General features: G+C 51.9%; 7 protein-coding genes across 7 annotated transcripts, besides 1 other annotated feature; 4 read left to right on the top strand and 3 right to left on the bottom strand.

Moving 5' to 3' along the window:
* Positions 1–19,400: part of a sequence feature (contig 1.157 1..136262(1)) that runs on past both edges of the window.
* ANIA_08554 (NAD(P)/FAD-dependent oxidoreductase) lies at positions 662–1,545 on the top strand (the record flags this gene model as incomplete). The annotated part of the gene is made up of 3 exons (XM_676731.1): positions 662–1,010; positions 1,079–1,237; positions 1,280–1,545. The coding sequence occupies 3 exons, from the start codon at positions 662–664 to the stop codon at positions 1,543–1,545; spliced, it is 774 nt and encodes a 257-aa protein (XP_681823.1).
* ANIA_08553 (catalase) lies at positions 1,610–3,947 on the bottom strand (the record flags this gene model as incomplete). Its single annotated transcript, XM_676730.2, has 9 exons — positions 1,610–2,275; positions 2,326–2,521; positions 2,569–2,836; positions 2,882–2,971; positions 3,020–3,144; positions 3,195–3,356; positions 3,403–3,474; positions 3,508–3,608; positions 3,905–3,947. 9 exons carry the CDS (start codon positions 3,945–3,947, stop codon positions 1,746–1,748), a joined length of 1,587 nt encoding a protein of 528 aa, XP_681822.1. The 3' UTR covers positions 1,610–1,745.
* ANIA_08552 (L-arabinitol 4-dehydrogenase-like protein ladC) lies at positions 6,555–7,810 on the bottom strand (the record flags this gene model as incomplete). The annotated part of the gene is made up of 3 exons (XM_676729.1): positions 6,555–7,230; positions 7,302–7,461; positions 7,555–7,810. The coding sequence occupies 3 exons, from the start codon at positions 7,808–7,810 to the stop codon at positions 6,555–6,557; spliced, it is 1,092 nt and encodes a 363-aa protein (XP_681821.1).
* On the top strand, positions 8,110–10,304 carry ANIA_08551 (transketolase family protein; the record flags this gene model as incomplete). Its single annotated transcript, XM_676728.1, has 3 exons — positions 8,110–8,219; positions 8,270–9,377; positions 9,432–10,304. 3 exons carry the CDS (start codon positions 8,110–8,112, stop codon positions 10,302–10,304), a joined length of 2,091 nt encoding a protein of 696 aa, XP_681820.1.
* Positions 11,163–14,043, top strand: ANIA_08550 (uncharacterized protein; the record flags this gene model as incomplete). Its single annotated transcript, XM_676727.1, has 4 exons — positions 11,163–12,029; positions 12,360–13,141; positions 13,204–13,317; positions 13,380–14,043. 4 exons carry the CDS (start codon positions 11,163–11,165, stop codon positions 14,041–14,043), a joined length of 2,427 nt encoding a protein of 808 aa, XP_681819.1.
* On the bottom strand, positions 14,867–16,066 carry ANIA_08549 (uncharacterized protein; the record flags this gene model as incomplete). Its single annotated transcript, XM_676726.1, has 1 exon — positions 14,867–16,066. The coding sequence occupies one exon, from the start codon at positions 16,064–16,066 to the stop codon at positions 14,867–14,869; it is 1,200 nt and encodes a 399-aa protein (XP_681818.1).
* Positions 17,923–18,421, top strand: ANIA_11621 (uncharacterized protein; the record flags this gene model as incomplete). The annotated part of the gene is made up of 3 exons (XM_050612171.1): positions 17,923–17,983; positions 18,115–18,321; positions 18,408–18,421. The coding sequence occupies 3 exons, from the start codon at positions 17,923–17,925 to the stop codon at positions 18,419–18,421; spliced, it is 282 nt and encodes a 93-aa protein (XP_050468119.1).

Raw genomic sequence — 19,400 nt, 5'->3', positions numbered from 1 at the left:
CACTTTCTGCCAGATCAATGCGATATCGTGATAATTGGTGCTGGATATGCAGGCGCTTCAGTTGCACATCATATCCTCGAGTTAACTGATTGCTCAGACCGGCCCAGTATCGTCATTCTAGAGAGAAGACAGGCCTGTTCTGGTGCGACGGGGAGGAATGGTATAGAACCCCGAGCTCCCTTTTGCCCTCAGTCTCATCATCACAATCACTTCGTCTCTACTCGCTAACAAGCTGCACACAGGCGGGCACCTCAAACCCGGCCCTTTCAACCGCGTCTTCACCCTGGCTAGCCAGTACGGCCTGTCCGCCGCATCCAAAGTCGCCGAATTCGAGGCACGACACATCGATGCCATTGGGTCTCTTGTCAAAAAGAACAATAGTGATTGCTACCTCGTCGTTACGGAAGCCATTGATGTAATGCTCGGCGAGGACCACGCGGACGTCCTTTGGCGCGGGGATGATAAGTTGGTCGCCGGGGGTGTCAAGCCAATAAAGCAGACGAGGTAATTCGGACCGCAGGAAGCGGAAGATGTTCGTGCTCAATACCTTTGAAAAGCACTGTCGACGAGGCTACTGAAGAGATTGCAGGTCTCCGGCATAAAGGGCGCAAAGGCGTGCTTCACATATAGAGCTGGTCATCTATGGCCATATAAGCTCATCATGCACCTCTTGCAAAGGGCAGTAGACAAGGATGTCAATCTCCAGACTCATACGCCTGTTCTGTCTCTCTCTCCTGCCGAGTCTGGCTCGGGGTATACACTACAAACACCCCGGGGCACCCTGACAGCTAAGAAACTCATCCTGGCAACGAACAGCTACACAGCATCTCTCATCCCACGGTACAGAGATAGCATCGTTCCTGTTCGCGGGACATGCGGCCGGATTGTCATCCCCCCTTCTGCATCCTCTCGATCTGCATCTGACTATATCCTCCCGCCGAAGCTGACAACCTCCTACATGATCCGGCACAACACCGTAAACTACGACTACCTGTCCCTCGAAGCGACGGGTCCATAGTTGTCGGCGGCGCAAGACCAGCATTCATCCATGGCCAGACCAGTTGGTATAATGTTACAGATGATAGCGTTGTCCTTGATGCTGCAAAAAGGTATTTTGACGGGTATATGCAGAAACATTTTGTCGGTTGGGAGAGTTCTAGGGCAGTGACGGAAATTGTTTGGACAGGCAGTATGATCCCCACCCCTTCAGGCTTGGAGTTTCAGGAGGCGAAGAAGCGTGTGGAATGGACTGGTTGCTAACGTGCTTACTTAGGTACAGTAATGGGATATTCATCTGATAATCTCCCACACCTCGGCCGTGTTCCCGGGGAGCAAAATCAGTGGATTCTTGCAGGCTTGACGGGCCATGGAATGCCTCAGGTTTTCCTGGCTGCAGAGGGGGTTGCGAGGATGGTGGTGCAGGGTGCTCAGTATACGGAGACTGGACTGCCAAGTTTGTTTGAGACGAGCGAACAGCGGTTGGAGAGGGAGAGGCAAAAGGAACGGGCCATGAACGAGACGAATGGGCTCGTCTCGAAGCTATAACCGAATTATAAATCAAACCTAAGAGTGAGGGTTAACAAATATGTGCTATAGGTGAAAGATTGTATAGAGGAAATGATATTATTAGGGCATCGACTGTCATCGCATACGAACACTTGAGATAGACAGAGAATATATACTGGACAATAGGGAGTACATTCTCGTATAGTTTCAAAGCAGAACTATTCCTAGTTGCAGCAAAGTCAGGGCCCATAAACCGCCATAGCAGGACACAAGCCCAGCAGCTTATCCGTCGGCATGTTTGGCCGGAACTTCGCCTCCTTGCCGGCGACCTCTGCGCCCTTAGCAAAGCTCTGCACTTCATCAAATCCAAACTTCTTCTCAGGAAGCAAGTCATACACGCCGCGCGCATACTTCTCCGAGATCCGCAACAGCTGTCCTAGATACTTGGCCTGGATCTTAGGATACTCGACCAGCTTCAGGAGTCTGGCCGTGTTGGTATGTAAGTGCTGTCTTGCCTTCTCATCCATGACCCTTTCGTAGAGCTCCCGCGGCTGGTCGTACTCGCTCGCTTTGCCCTCGTGGAAGAAGTGCGACTTGCGGCTGACGGTCCCGTCAGCGAGCTGGTAGGGTGCCTCGGCCGTATCGGTGCGGAATTTGTGCACGAAGCTGTTGGGAGCGTATTGTGGATTCATGGCGTGGTTTGCGTCAACACGCAGCTGGCCGTCGAAATTGAGGGAGGAGTAGGAGGAGGCCATAAAGGGGCAGTTCACTATCAATCAGTCAGTCATGCTTGTTGCAGGGTAAAAACAGTGCTCGTACCTGGGACCTGATGCAGGTTGACACCGATTCGGTGGTACTGCGCGTCGCGGTAGAAAAACATGCGGAATTGGAGGAGGGGGTCGGGACTGTCTTCAATGCCAGGGACCATGCTGCCGGGCGAGAAAGCGGCTTGCTCGACATCGCGGTGGAAGTTCTCTGGATTTTTGTTAAGGGTAAGTTTCCCGAATTCTTGCAGCTGCGCCGTATTAGTCCGAGTTCGTTATTGTCAAGTAGGGGTCATACCGGAAACTGCTTCTTCGGCCAAACCTTCGTCACATCAAAAGGATCAAAACCCAGTTTCTCCGGATCGGCATCTTCGGGCTTCATAACCTGCACATAGGCAGTCCAGCTGAGCTCCTTTCCGTTCTCGATAGTCCGCCAGAGTTCGCGCTTCGAGTAGTCTGGGTCTTCGCCGCCGTAGCGCAGAGCCTCGTCTGCGTTGAACTGCTTTTGGCCGTGATCCGCCAGGAAGTGGTACTTGATGTAGACGAATTTGCCCTCGGCATTTACCCTGAGCCGTTAGTATCTCTTTACGCGGTGGGTTGGGTGAGAGTACCATTTGAACGTGTGGCAGCCGTAACCGTGGATGTTTTGCCAGCCGGCCGGTGTGCCGTGGTCGCTAAAGAACATCATTCCAGCGTGGTTACTGCAGAGTCAGCAAGGTTTCTCTATCAACTTATAATGGCAGACATACCCCTCGGGAGTATTCGCAAGCAGGTCGAACAAGGAGTTGTGGTCGAGCAGGAAGTTTTGCGGGTTCCGGTACTGAGACCGGATCACATCAGGGCCTTGGATAGGATCACGGCAGAAGAAAACGGGCTACGATCATTAGCAGTGCGCACGAGAGAAATGGAGAGGGGGCTGCGTACAAAGTTTAATCCGACAATATCGTAGTTGCCTTCACCCGTATAGAACTTGACGGCGAAACCACGGGGATTGCGCGCCAGATCTGGGTATTCTCGCCCAAGAGTAACGGTGGAAAAGCGAATGAACACGGGGGTTTTGATGCCCGGTGATCGCAAAAAGTGTGCCTACAATGTGAGCTTTACCGTCTACTCCGCCATCCGTGTCCCGTACCTTTGTCAAGTCAGATACATCCTTCGTGACCTCGAAGTGCCCAAACGCGCCGCTTCCACCTGAGCTGTTAGCCTGATTCACAAAAAAGAGAAGTTCTCCACGTACAAGGATGAACCATGCGCTCCAGCAGCTTCGACCGGTTGAAGTGCTGCTGTTTCTGAAAAAGAAACGTGTCTGAGGCCAGAGGCAAGCCTCCGGCGGTCTTACTATGGGCCGGATCAGGGAACGGGATTGCCTCGTTGTTGGTGAAATACGGGCCATCGTCCGCCCGTTTTCCCGGGCCCTGGACGCCAGTCAGCTTGGCTGCCACCTTCGCTGGGCCATCGTTGGCGCCTTGAAAGGTCGACGATAGCTGGACAGGCCGGGGATCGCCGCCGGCCGCGCCGACTGCCTGGCCGATTGCTTGTAAAGGATGGTGAGCCATTTGCATTACTCGTGAATGGAGACGATGTAGCTGACGGTTGCGTCTGCCATGTTAGAGAAGGCTCTCGAGGCCTTATACCCTCGGTGGCATGGCGGCATTGGCTCTGTGCTGTTGTCACCATGACAGATTCAAAGCGTCAAACAAGCTTTGATACCGCAACCGTCGTGGGTGAAGCTGATCTGTAAAGAACGTTATTGGTGAGCCAAGTCTCGTCATAGTGAGCAGATCGCAGTGCCCACCGTCCCGACCGGTTTTGGTGGGGAAAACCAAGGACAAGGACGATAGATGAAAAACAAGGCTGCGGTGATTGGCTAGTGCTGGCTTCAGCAGTTCGGCTCTAAATCTTGAATTGAGTTGAGTGATGACATAAGATCCTGAATATTGTCTCGACTCTAATAGACCGGTTTTGCGCCAAAGTGAGGTGAAAGGTAGGAGAGATTCAAGCCGAGGTCAAAACTGAAGGCCCAGGCTCTGTCTAAAATAGAAAAGATCGGCGGCGGGTCAGGTGCCAGCCGACCACATGACAGACTACCCCGCGTCGCTCAAACAGGCAATCCTAACCACGGTGGGTTTGAGATATGGCACTTTCTCAATCTGCTACAATAACTACTTCACTGGTTCGCATCTTTTTGCTTTGTTTTACCACAACCTGAGCTGATTCATCTTTTCAGAGTTTCAGCATATAACGATGGGCGATCCGCTGTCAGCTCTTCATCTCCCTCATCTCCCGACCTATCTCAGTCTTCTCTGTATTGGGTCAGTCGAGATCGCACATTACAGTCTCGTTACACTGTCCTACGTATTAGACTGCATTAATATATGATAGACGTGATTCAGCTCATAGCCGAAGGTGTCCATATTAGTTCAGCCTGCGTCAACCTTCGTTAAGCGACACAAGACAAGTCTCGGCGGCAATTTCATACCCGCTGGGCTCAGTTAACGTCTAGCGACATTGTCGGGTTGGCAACTGACGAAGAAATTCGCTACAGAATACCTGCACTTCGGCTACGAGCGCTACCGCCGCGAGAAAGACTCCTCTTATCAGAGCAACAAACGTCCCCATCTACGATGAGAGATGGTGGGCCGTGAGGCATACGTAGAACAACGATACGAATCGCAGCTGTGGCGTTGCTTGCCTGAAAAGGTCCAATTGGAGGCACAGTATCATAGCTAACTAAGCTTTTTTCCATTGGTTTCCCAGCATACTTCGATTCGCGAGCCGAGACGCAGGGTAGCCCGAGATATGCGCTTAGCGGAAATAGAGGTCTTTAAACTAGTAGTGTGCACCATGAGGCAACTGACAGGATAATAAGCCGTCTTTCAGGTCGATGACGAGCCCGGTAAGACGACCGAGATGGGGAATGCTTGACCTATGATCGTGGATGCTCGGGCCGCAGATCGTCTTGAACAGGTCTGGATGATTGGCGATACCTCCGGTGACGTACAACTGATCACATACTCGGGTGAGCATCTCAAGAGAAATCGTCAAAAAAATGTTGTCTTTCCGCTGATCGAAGCTTGTGATTCTTAGTTTGTCAAATACTTGCTCCGGAGCATGTACACAAACAATCCTCAAATCAGCGGCGAGAGTGCAGACGGCCTGATTGCTGGGTTCTAATTCATTTGAAGTTTGGGATCCAGAGCGGACCAGTCCATCTTCGCGGATAATCTGGTTATACCTGCACGAAATCGTTGGGGCGTGCTTCGGCTTGAATAAGTGACCTTCTAGTGGGGAAGCGGCCAAATGAATGAAATCGAAGGAAGAGTGCACAGCTACCGATCAAGGGAAGTAGAATAACTGAAACTCGCTAATTTCAAAATTGGAGTAGCTAAGCCAAAGTTTCCCGACAGTAATGCCAAAGCACTTGGCCTGATGGCAGGTACGGGGTGCTGTCCGGTAGGTCGCTGGGTACGTCGGGTTCAGAGAGGAGTCTATTCGCAAGGTCAAGCTTATAGTGCTTCAAAGTAAGAGCGTAGTACTGTTCAGGCCCTAATATAAGCTGACAAGACTATATCAAAATTCGTTGGAATTCCGTTAAGGTAAGGTTCTATTCCATATATCCTTTATCTATCGAACCACTTATCCTCTGCTTACTCAACAAGCCGCGTTTAATCTACTTGTGGGAGCAGAGAGCGAGTATTGATCAATTCCAGCAATGGATTAACTCATATAATTACTGCATTGGCAATATCACAGCCGTAGAAAGAAATGCTGAGCTCGTACTGCTAGGACTGGGGATATTAGGGCAAAGCGGGTCACGCGCCAGTTCCTCTGCCCTATTGTTAAACCCTGAGGTCACATCTAGTTATTGTCGTATGTTTGTCAACGCCAAATACCGAGTTTGAGCGACCTAAACGGTTTCTGGGGCTCCAGTAACCCGGAAGTATGTCTTTCTGAAAGTATGTCTTCGTAGCAAGAAGCGCATAGCGCCGGTGCCGACGACTCTGAAGTAGATCTGGCATGTATTGTCTACTTGGGGTACAATCCCTACTGTTTGGCGCTACCCCATCTTCAAGACGAAGCTACGGGCTCAATATACGTCCTAGAAATGTAGAGCGAAGATAATCGCACTGCGTGCGGCTCGATATTATTCTCCGCCCTAAAACGCCGGTTCCAAGGCGGCAGCTCCTAGTGTCGATTATGCGTTGCCTTAATCCATCTTCACTGGATAAGATCTATTTGTCTATTGATAATTTTCGTTATTTTTGCTGCTTGGAAGCAAGTGAGCTACACCGTCGCATCGCCCTCATCCACAATCGTTACTTTAATGCTTGGCCGCCCCATGTCAGCACACAGCTCGAGCGCCTCGTCCGCTCGTTCCAGCGGAAACGTATGGCTGATTAACGGCTTCAGATCCGTTATGATTCCGGCAGCCATGCACGAAATTGCGCGCGGCCATGTATCGCGATAGCGGTTGATGAACTTGAGATCGATCTCTGCGAGGGACAGATGCATAAACGGGACATTGTTGATGATTTCCTTGCCGACACCAACGACAACAACAAGACCGCCTCTCCGAGCCGTGTACGCCGCTGTGCAGATGCTGCTTTCGACGCCGGTGCATTCGAGGACCCGGTCTGGGGCATTGTACTCGTTGTCTCCAAATAACGCGCGGATTGCTTTGGCGTTCCCTTGTGCGTCGAGTGTCGGATTGTTCTGGTATGTCTGGATGGTAGGGAGAAACCGCCTTGCGAAGGACAGACGGCTGGGATCGATGTCTGTGATTACGACCGGGTGGGCGCCTGATGCGCGCGCTGCTGCGGCCGCGATCAGGCCGATAGGCCCGGCGCCGCAGATGACGACGCCGCGGCCGAGTTCGAGTTGCGCAACTTGAATACCGCGCATGACGACACTGAGGGGTTCGAGGAGGGCGCCGTCGAGGTAGGACAGGCTAGGGGGGAGTCTATTTTACGAAGGACAGGGTCAGCTTTGAGCTTTGCAGGGGACTGGGACAGGGACGGGGCGCCCGCGTACTTATGTAGCCATTTGGCCGGGTGGACTTTGTAGCGTTGGATTGTGCCTGCATAAGGGTAGACCCCGGCGAATGCGACGTCCTCACAGAGATTGTACCGTCCCTCGTCGCAAAGGAAGCAGTTTTCGCAGGGGACGCCTGGTTCGATGGCGACGCGGTCGCCTAGACCACAGTTCTGTTAGCGTGTCTCCCTTAAACATTACAAGACCAGTTTATAGAGATATATGCTGTGCAGTGCACGGCGTGGTAGCCCACCTGGTTGCAGATCTGTGACACCCTCTCCGCATTTCAGGACAACGCCCGCCGCTTCATGGCCGATGATGCAGTCGCCGTGGAAGATCAGCTCGCCGATGCGACCGGTTTTCCAGAAATGAATGTCTGAGCCGCAGACTCCCGTCGCTTTGATATGAACGAGGACCTCGCCCTTGCCCGGCTCGTGAACAGGGGCTTCGACGAGCTTGATCTGGTGGTCGGCGGTGACCTGGAGAGAGGGATTCGCGAGGTAGGGCATGGCGATGAGTGAAGGTTTTAGTCAAGACTTGGAATTTCTAAGAGTGGGAATTGACGCGCCCACGATTATATACACCGTGGGGATACTGTGCAGTCAAAGAGGCAACTGGAGGCTCCGGCGAATCTCCGGCGTGTAGGTTGACTTTTATGGAGTTCTAGATTTCCCCATTTGGAGAGCAGTGCCACCAATTACCGGATACGGTAATCCTGCCTCCATCGGTGGTTATAAAGTGCTTCCAGCGCTTCCGACTGTTTGCTTGCGAAAAGCTAGACTTGCTTTGATCTCACATCACATTCACCATGGCCGGCTCTCTGGTGAACGGTTCTAGCAGCAAGCATGATATCGTCCTCAAGACCTTTCGGCTTCTCATCGCTGATCTATGCCAGCAGTTTGGTGGCGGCCACCCTGGGTAGGTTGAATACCAACTCAGACAAGTATCAAGCATACTGACCAAAGCAGCGGGGCCATTGGCATGGCTGCGATCGGAGTTGCGCTCTGGCGATACGTGATGCGATACGCACCGCATACCCCCAACTTCTTCAACCGTGACCGTTTCGTCCTGTCGAATGGCCACACCTGCCTCTTTCAATACACGTTCCTGCACCTGACCGGCTACAAAGCCATGACCTTTGAGCAGCTCAAGTCGTACCACTCGGAGCGCGAGGACGCGCTGTGTCCCGGCCACCCGGAGATCGAGCACGAGGGCATCGAGGTAACAACGGGCCCACTCGGCCAGGGAGTCGCCAATGCGGTGGGTCTAGCAATGGCTACGAAGAACCTGGCTGCGACGTACAACCGGCCGGGATACGAGGTTGTCAATAATCACACCTGGTGCATGATCGGCGATGCGTGTTTGCAGGAGGGTGTCGCTCTTGAGGCCATCTCGCTGGCCGGCCACTGGAAGTTGAACAACCTGACCATCATGTACGACAATAACCAAATCACCTGCGACGGCTCAGTGGACCTCACCAACACTGAAGATATCAACGCCAAGATGCGCGCCTGCGGATGGGACGTGATTAATGTAGAGGACGGCTGCTACGATGTCGAAGGGATCGTGGAGGCGCTTTCAAAGGCTCGTGCGTCCACAGAGAAGCCCACCTTTATCAATATTCGCACGGTCATCGGTCTCGACAGCAAGGTGGCTGGCCAAGCAGCTGCCCATGGTGCGGCGTTCGGTGTCGAAGATGTTGCAGCTATGAAGCGCAAGCTCGGTTTCAACCCAGAGGAGCACTTTGTTATTGGTGAGACGGTGCGTGAATTCTTTGCTGACCTGCCTGCCCGCGGCGAGGGTTATGTAAAAGAGTGGAAAGACCTCATCCAGCGCTATAGCGAGGCGCACCCAGAACTGGCCGATGAGTTTCAGCGTCGCGTGCGCGGCGAGCTGCCAACCGACTGGCAGAAGCTGATCCCCAGTGAGCTCCCCGACAAGCCGACTGCGACGCGTGTCTCATCTGGCCTCGTCTTCAATCCCATCGCACAATATATCAAATCATTTATGGTCGGCACCGCCGATCTGTCGCCCTCTGTGAACATGATCTGGAAGGGCAAGGTTGACTTCCAACACGTAAGTAGACTTTCCCCCTAATAGCAGCCCCGGCTTCCCAACTGACCATCAAAGCCCGATCTTCGAACAACATGCGGTATAAACGGCAACTACTCTGGCCGGTACATCCACTACGGTGTCCGTGAGCACGCCATGGCCGCCATATCCAACGGACTGGCCGCGTTCAACCCCAACACATTCATTCCGGTCACCTCATCCTTCTTCATGTTCTATCTGTACGCCGCGCCAGCAGTGCGCATGGGGGCGTTACAGCACCTCCAGGTAATCCACGCCGCAACCCACGATTCCATTGGTATGGGCGAGGACGGTCCCACGCACCAACCCATTGAACTCGCCTCGCTATACCGCGCCATGCCGAACCTTCTCTTCATCCGGCCTGGAGACAGCGAAGAAACGGCTGGTGCCTGGATCGCCGCCATCAACGCGAAGAAGTCCTCCACTATCATCTCTACCTCCCGTCACGCACTCCCCCAACTTAAGCAGACCCGTCGTGAGGGTGTGATAAAGGGCGCCTACGTCCTTGAAGAGGCTTCCAATGCAGACGTAACCATCATCGGCGTCGGCGCCGAGCTCTCCTTCGCGCTGGACGTCGCCGCCAGACTCAAAGAGGAGAAGGGCGCCACCGCACGGGTGGTCAGTTTCCCCTGCCAGCGGCTCTTTGAGCAGCAATCTCTCGAGTACAGGCGTAGCGTTCTGCAACGGCATAAAGGCATTCCGGCGGTTGTAATCGAGCCGTATGCACCGAACGGATGGGAGCGGTATGCGGACGCGGGGATCTCAGTGAGGCGGTTTGGACACAGTCTTCCTGGCAAGGCAGCGTATAAGTTCTTTGGCTTTGATATTGGGGTCATGACGGAGAAGGTTGGACATTACCTTCAGCAGCTGAAGGAAGATGAGGCGCTGAGAGGCGAATTCGTTGATCTATGATTTGCTTTCTAGTAATGAGTAATAATAGATTGCATGAGAATTTAAAGCGTGTCTTTGTTCAGTTTGGCCGTTACTTGATACAGCTTTCGGAATCATGCCTCGAGGAATCCACTCAACACCACTTGGGCGCTTAACAGAGAGCTCTAAAATCATTGTGGTATCTGTCGGCTCCTTGGTACATCTGTGGAGAGGCTCTACTGAGGTGCTAGGATAGTTGTCAGACTTCTCCTTCGCTGATCTTGCGAACTGGCGTTGGTTTGTCTGACTGCTAGGCCATCGTGTTACTAGGGTTGATAGTCTTGTTGCGGACGGACGTGAGATGAGTTGTCTTGATCAACTCTGCTCCTCTCTTGAGATTCTCAAATTTGGGGTCTATGACATGAGAACTAGCTTTATGAGAGAATTCTTAACGCTCTCTACAATCTGGTCCTTGCAATGGGTCTCAAGCAAGACACGGTCGACATTCAAGGTCCTACTGCATCTCAATGTGCCATTCACATTATTTCCACAGCTGATACTGTCTATGCAGTCCATGAATATGATGATGTAGATCTAATCTACTCATACGTCTCAGAGACTCTAAAGCACTGCGAGTATTTAACCGAGCTTCTTCAGACACCAATAAATCCTAGCCCCCCTCTCCCCGGAAATGGGGGCATGTTACCGGTCATCACGCCCTGAACTGCAAGGTACCACAGCTGCAGGGTTACATCTGAAGATGAACCCTGTATAGTCGTTTCAGTATAGGTAAAATACCGGTGGAGAGACCCCGCATCGTAGGATACTCGTTCCAAGTACAAATCTACGCTGATCCCTTTACTAGTCTGTTTAGCGAACCCAAAAGTCTCCAACTATACTATGAGAGTGTCGGCAGTTGCGGTATTTCTGACCTTGACGGTCGCGGCGCAGAGCCAGGACACTCTGGGCTTGTCGAACGGCTACAGGAAGGTATCGACTGCTAATTTCGATCTCAGTCTGGTGCAGGACGCTCAGATTCTCGCTTCGCTGAGACCAAAGGGACAAGATTTCGACTTTTCTCCGTCTGACTTTCTTCAGCACCGCGCAGGAAATGAACAGTATCATGTCGGCGACGTTAACTTCCGATTCACAGCCGCTGGAGACAGCAGCACATGGGTCGATGCCAGCTCTGCCTCATCCCGTCAACCGGTTGAAGATGTCCCTTTAACATCGGCTCTCGCTGAAGCAGATCTCACAGACACGCTCCCTGATTCATTCCCTCTCAAGGTCATGCGCAAGTGGACGGATGTGGACGGCGATCTAGGGTTGAGCTTTACCGTGACGAACGCACAAAATCACTCTATCGAGCTGGGAAGTCTCGGGCTGCCAATTGAATTTAACAGTATTTTCTACAACTATACGGCGGAAGAAGCGCTGGATACCTGCTCGCTTATCGATCCATACATTGGCCTGGGAGGAGGCTACGTGCAAGTGACTCCAACCAGGGGAACCGGGCCTGCGCTTGTGATAACTCCTCTTGGTGATACACCTTTCGAAGCGTGGAACTTCCTTAAAGAACCAACGAACGGAGCACTTCCATATCACAGTCAAGTCTTCGAGGGATTCTATGAGTGGCAGACTCTTAGCAAAGCCCACGCGGAGACCGAGTGGGCGGATGTTGAGCCGTGGAACGAACCGACCTCCAAGATCCTGGCGCCAGGGAGTAGTTGGACGGTTGGATTGCGCATATCACTGGTAAAGGAGGGGGTGCGTGGGATTGGAGATGTTGTCCAGAATACGGGGACACCCTATGCAGTTGGAGTCCCTGGCTATATTATCCCATCGGATTTACAGGCATCATTATATCTTTTCACGAACAAGACTGTAACGGAGTTGAGAACGACGCCAGCTCAGGATTCGATATTACCGAAGGCGATGCGAGCAATCAGTGGAAACTACAGCCACAACAGGGGGTTTGGGGCCGCGTCCGATTGACGATCACCTACAGCGACCGAGTTGTCCAGACTGTCCATTACTACATCACAGACAGTGCCTCTGAGGCTATCGGCAAGCTGGGCAACTTTTTCACCACGATAGGCCTGGTTCAACGATTCGACAGATCCATTTGGTCGATCCCCTTCGGTCATCTCCTATGACCGCATTGCAGACACACAGGTCGACCAAGACCCCCGTGTTTGGATAGCCGGGCTCATGGATGAAGGCGGATCTGGTGCATGGCTGGCAACATTGATGAAGCAATCCATCCAACCTGAGCCCGAAGAAATCAGCAAGCTCGAGCAATTCATCGAAGATACCCTATGGAGCGATATCCAGGTGCGGGACGACCAGACGGGGCCTACCAATACCAGCGCAGACATCTACGGCGTGCGCAAAAGTGTCTTTTTCTACGAGCCCAGCTATGCCCCCAGGTATGACTACGACTCGTCCATCGACTGGCGCAACTGGTGGAGCTGGAACCGCGCCGATTCGTACTCTATCGACGGCCGGGCGTACAACTACGTCCACGTCACAGCCGCATACTGGGCTATGTATCGAGTGGCTAGGGCATATCCCGACCTCGTCTCCTTACATGACTGGGAATGGTTCCTGAACCAGGCGTACGAAACAGTGATGCGGTGCTATGTACAAGACGAGTCAGGTTATTACTATGTGGGGTACGCGTTGGTGGGCTTGATGGGCGAAACGGTCTGGGGGGAGTTGCTGAACGACCTGAAACGTGAGGACCAGACTGAGAAAGCCGCGAGGCTGGAAACTGTCATGCAAGATCGGGTTGACTATTGGACCAGTCTCCCTGCGCCATTTGGTAGCGAACAGGCCTGGGACTCGACCGGACAGGAAGGAGTCTATTACTGGACGAGGTACAAATGCGGCCCTCGCTGTGGAGGATTTTGAAAAGGACTGACACCTGGACTATCCACAGATACTTCGGCGACGAGGGACTCGTTAACAAGACGATCAATAGCATCCTTGGGTACATGCCCACCGTGGCACACTGGGGCTGGAATGGAAACGCTCGTCGCTACTGGGATAACATGTAAGTCTTCAAACAGAAGGCCAACTTATCCAGCCCGACCTTCCTAACACATTGGCTTCCAGTTATGGGGGAAAGCTGCAACGCTTTGAGCGCCAGATCCACCACTACGGCTCCGGTCTCAACGCCCTGCCCTTGCTGTCCCATTTCCGCGACAATCCTCAGGATACGTATCTTCTTCACGTAGGCTACGGCGGGATGAACGGTCCGCTCTCTAACATCGACATTGACGGGTTCGCCTCTGCCTCGTTCCACTCTTGGCCGGATACGCTGGCGTGGGATGGGTACAGTGGCGACTATGGTCCCAACTTCCTGGGCCTCGCACTCGGCTCGGCAGTGTACCTGGTTGAGGACATGAAACTGGGCTTAGTTGCCTACGGAGGTAATTTCAACAGAACGTCTGGAAGTACTGCCGTTGTCGCAACTCGGGATGCAGCGAAGCACCGTATCTTCATTGGCCCGATTTCGGTCTACATCACCATTGATGCGGGTGCGATCGAAAAGTTTGAGTACAACACTGAACAGCGTACTGTCTCCTTGACAATTGCCACTAAGTCTAGTTCGGCTCCTGCGACTTCAGCGGACGCTGAGGCGGTTGTTATCTGGATAGACAATTTAAGCGGCTTAGGAGGCTATGAGCTTGTCGGCGAGTATACGCACGAGCGCGGAGGAACGAAGGTGTCATTCGGCAAGCAGAGCGAGGTCACAGTCGTGGTTAGGCCTGGATGAGCTTTCCAAGCATAGACAGAAATGAGAGCATATATTAAGCTATAGAATACTAAGCAGACAGTAACCCTAGCCCGTTACACCCATGCCCTACCGTTTTCCCTTTGAAATCTTGAATAACCCAAACCGTTTCAGTTTCTGGATAAGCCCAATAGGAATTCTATCGACTGACCCTTTTGGTGTGATCTCCGTTGTCTATCTCCCAGGTCCTGAATGGCCTGACCTGGGACAAGTATTATGAGGTTGGGTCTGCCATCCAAGGAGGCAGGAGTATGGTAGGAGTGAACTTGGTCCTCCAATCGCTCTCATTATCTAGTCCTCTAACTCCAGCCGTTACATCCTTTTGCCTAGCATGAATGGAATTTGCAGAATTTTGCTCTGAAAAGAGGGCCCCGGTTTGAGTAGGCCAGAATCTCCCTTGCATCGGTGCTCAGGATGCTGCGTAGACAACTCAGACTTAGTATCGTTCTTCATAGTTCTGCTGTAATGGTGCTGATCGATGATCCCCTCGACAGTTGAAGTCATGATGCTCTAGCCAGTAAACCGCTAGCGTGTGGGAACGGCTGAGTCTAGTATAAAGTCCGTACTCTGGGAATGTATGCAGTCGTCACCAGTTTAGAGAACAAAAGGCTTCAGTTCATCTCCACCCCACCCGTTCCTGTTAAGCTGTTTGAGCACATAGAAAACCGGGAGCAAACACTATGATTATCTTCAGCCCATCGAAGTACCGTGGGCACCTCAACCAAGCACTTTTTCGATCCACCTCACTCCTTTTCTCTCCTACAGTCACCAAACTGCTAAGCATCCAAAATTGAAGTACAGAGATTCAGTGCACAAAGACAATTGAACCGCCCTTGCCCTTTCCCTTTAAGCCCATGCCCTCCTGCGCCGAGTTGTAACTGACCCCATCAACCTTCAGCCCATGCTCATTCAGCAGCAAGATCGTATCCCCATCCTCAGAGAGCGTATAGTCTCCCAGCTCAAAATGCTGGTCAACCATTGGCCTCAGTGCTATTCCTCTCGGCAGGGTATGCACACAGCCCGAACGATTCCGTATCGTCCAGTCGCCCAGTCTGACAGCTCGGTTCGTGTGGTTTGAGAGCGTGACGGTGAGTGATATCGATTTACGCCGGCCAATGCAAGGTCGGGCTCCGGTCTCCGACTCGTCCGTCACAGCGTCTGCGTCTGTACCTGACGAGTCCAGATGGAGTCTCGCCTCGCGGATTACAACCCCCTCTTCGATGATATCCGGGCGGAGAATGTCACTCCAGCCTACGCCTGAAATTGCATGCCCCGATGAGGGATTGGTATGCACAGCCTGGCTCGCAAAGGCCAGGAAGATACCTAGCCACTCGCCCCGCGGCCGGTCCTCAACACAACCGGTATCAGAATCCGGACGCGCACATGGAAAGTGGAAGATGAGCCCGCCATCCTGAAAGACGCCGTCGTCGGCGCGGAATTTGCGCGCATTGCCCTGGTTCATGTGGATGTTGTGGATCACCGGGGCCGAGCCGCGAGTGTCACTGCGAGATTCAGAACCGAACAGGTAAAGGTTCGCTTTCTCGCGGACGGCATGTTGGATATACGGCGACAGGACATCTATGATATCGGTGTATTGGCCAGGAATATCGTGGGGCAGAAGTCGACCGTTAGTGCTTGTGAAGAGGCTGTCGCGGATATAGTCGAGACCCAGAGTCTTATTGTTCTCGACGGGGTGAAAGCCATATTCCAGCTGCGAGAGTCGGTTGACAATCGGGTTCTGGCCGATCTGGTGGTTGACCCAGTATGCCAGCCGGGAATCGTCCAGGTCACCGGACGTGATGTTGATGGCTGCTCGGTGTACCGGTAGGCCTGCACGTGCCTCCTGCAAATGGCTGGGATGGACACACCCGTTCAACTGCGAGGTCGGTGAGCCCGTGTCCCGGACGTACAGGGAGAGCTGCGGCGCTCTGGGACTCTGCTGGCCGTCTTCGAGTTTGTAGGTGATAGCACGGCATTTCAAGACCCCGTAGTTGTCAACTGGCATTTCTTTGATACAGAACGCAAAGAGAGCGGAGCAGCAGAGCTATTCTAGAACTCATGCATGGTTGCGGGAAAAGATGAGCTGAAGGGCTAGATCAATATATATCGTCGTCAATAACTCGTCCTGAGAGGGAGGTCCCGTTCCTAGACCAGAGTCTAGACCCGGCGATTGCCCGGCAGTGGTCAATTATAACATCAAGGAGGAAGACTAGATTTGGCTTTCTAGTGTTTGCGTACTTGATTACCACACGAGCCCCGATGCGTGAGTATTGAATAACCGAAAGTAGCCGCCAGACCGGCCTTAGATCTCACCCACATCAAAGATTCTGCAAACAGCGATTAGATGAAGATACATCCTTGCTTCATTCATCTGGCCAGACCAAGTCCTTCCAAGCAGATGACTCTCGGTCTTCTCCGCGGCAAACCAAGCCAATCACCCGTACTAAGTGAGATCAACCCGTCTGGATTGCGGAAGAATTAATGCAGCTGGCTGCCAAAGTTTGGAGATATAATGGTAGACCCGGATTCCGTGTCCTCGAACCAGCGTTGCGGTACAATGCCATGCGCCAGATGGACCGCAGTTAGAATCCAGACAAAGCCATTGGCTTATCCAGTCATGCCATCCTTGGGTTGGCGGTTGTCAGTAACGTCGGTAGGGCTGTATGAGTCTCATGGCTATATCCTTTGGCGACGCGGTACAGGATCGTGCTTCTTTCAAGATGAAATCATAATTTCAGGCCAGAGCATCGAATGTAAATCAACAGCCGTAACCAGTACCGCGCATTGGCTGATTCACTCTGTGCATCACTGGGACCTGCGAGACACGATGCGGTCACCACTTTAGCTTGGAAAATCACTTACAATGTGACAAATTATTCGCAGATCTGGCCTGTTGTAATCTTGAGGTCCAGTCTGAAAAGTCCTAATCAGCCCTCTGGCAGAGTTTCTGCTGCTAGAGCTACATCTCGCCCTGGAACTTTCATAGGAGTGGTTGAAAGTCCCTTGGTGGCAGGTCTATATCCCGACTCACATGTGCAATACGCATGACGTAACGTATTTTGAGGTAAGATACTCGTGTGTTGGACCTGGTACCGTCTACCATGGATAGCACGCGCATACAGATGCTGGCATAGTGTCCCGATGACTATGTCCCGATGACTATGTCCCGATGGTTATTTCAAGATCTATTGTTGCAGGGCTCTTCTAGGGCAACTAGCAGCAGTGACCTGTGTGGATACTGCAGCACTCTTATGAGATTAGCCTAGGGGAGCCCTGCAACAAGCCAAAGCTACAATATCCAATCATCGTCTACGATCATCCATCAATATACCATCAAATACACCAAATCAACCACTCGTTCATCCTTGACCCTGTTACCTTCGGTCCCTGTCAGTTAGTTAGGCAGACAGTACAACCATTAACGTCATCGCGCGCGATTACTGATACGGAAATACAAGGCCACGTGATCTCTGGTGGCTTGACTATACATTGTGTAGTTCTAAAAAGGTTCTCACGTACCATATGTATACAAATTTGACCCCCATATATCCACTATTTATCAAACCCCACGAAATTTCGCGCGAGATCTTGACCGCCCCCAGGATATCCCATGTATCTGACCCGTCCCACCAGCGTCAATACCAATTCAAATAATTGAGTTGCACTTTCAAACACTAGGTGCCAGCGGGAAGATGACCCGCACCGGATCATTAAAGAATCCGCATAGGATATTATTAGCTGCTGTTGATAAAATGAGGGCATCTGCTCTTCGGGAAGACCCACTTTATCCATCATATAAAAAACGAGCAGTGAAGAGAAATACCCGAACACGCCGGAACTTTAGTCAACCAGACCGGCGACATGACCGCCTTTTTTCAGACACAATACGAACATCCCACAGATGCAGCCTCTTGCGATACTGGTTTGGTTGTTGGGAGGTGATAAGAGATAAACGCGAGGTCAATGATCCACAGGCGCACTATGGTATTATCGCATCGGGGAATGTTCTTATCAAGCATGGTGAGACACGGGAGCAGCTCCAGAAGGAAACAGGCGCACTGTCCATTGAGATGGAAGCCGCGGGGTTGATGCAAGACTTCCCTTGTATTGTGATCCGGGGTATTTGTGACTACGCCGATTCACATAAAAACAAGCAGTGGCAGGGATATGCCGCATTGGTGGCTGCTTCCTATGCAAAGGAGCTGCTTAGTTGCATCCCTCGCGGTCAGGTCTTACAGGAGAAGCTGGCGGCTGACATCTGTAAGTGAATTCTGAAATAAGGTTCATGACTATATTGTTGAGTATGAAGAAAATTGAGTCTGATTCATATCTACTACTTTTTGCAGCGACAATCAATTAGCAGGTTGAAAATCTGAATAGAACCGCTGATAGTATCAGCCAGAAGATTGATCTTAGGCATCTAAGGGAATGCAAAAAGAATTCTTACAACCCTTGTACAACGGCTGCTAAACAGCTCTCCTCAGCTGGCCAAGGATGCCCAGAAAGCCATTCAGGCTGATTATATCATTTCCGGAAAGGCATTGCGAGAGCATTCAGCGCACTGCTCCTCAGCCGCTACTTAATATCGACTACAAAATGCTCACAACTGCGCTGACCGTGATCGATACGTAAGATGAAGATGAGTCAGAAGGAAGAAAGATATGAGACAATAGTCATTCTCCAGGTCTTAACCCGCGTCTTCGAACCCACCGTCTACGTCTTCTAGCGGATGGTTAGCTTCTTTTGAAGTATTAATATGCAGAATTAGAGGGGCCTTGTTTTCTTTCTAGCCTGATTACCCTGCTCCGCCATTTCCATCTAAAGACTCTTATTCTTGATCTCTGGGTTCTTCGTAAGGATATTCTGGGTACCTTCTGTTTTTGGTCTGTTGGGAAGTCCGGCTTCTCGCTGTTATAGCAGTCTTGGTAAGTGAAGCACAACTGATTGGGGGACTCAAGAGATGGTGTAGAAGGCTTCGCAGGTGCGGATTTTGCAGCTTGCTCGACGATCGGGAAAAGGTCAGAGATAAGAGGTGTCTTTAGCTGCCAAGATAGGTGGAGAAGGTGTTCAGGCTGATCCAAGGTCTGAACCTCATTGTCAATCTCTTTCATAATTTCTGTTGCTCGTGGATTACTGTTTGGCACATGGATAGAGGTTATCGACGGCCTCGTCCCTCTCTCAGCATTCCCTAGCGCCGACACCATACTAACTCGTGTATTGCCGTTAAAATTCTGTGGACTCAATAATCCGGCAGTTAGACGTACCTTTCTGCGTCTTCTAGGTGTGTTCAGCAGGTTGCTAGTCCCTTTGGGGAATGGACGGATTTTTTCAATCCATGC

This window comes from Aspergillus nidulans, chromosome V (genome assembly GCF_000011425.1).
Source record: "Aspergillus nidulans FGSC A4 chromosome V".
NCBI lineage: Eukaryota > Fungi > Ascomycota > Eurotiomycetes > Eurotiales > Aspergillaceae > Aspergillus > Aspergillus nidulans.
This window is presented reverse-complemented; position numbering and strand designations above follow the sequence as displayed.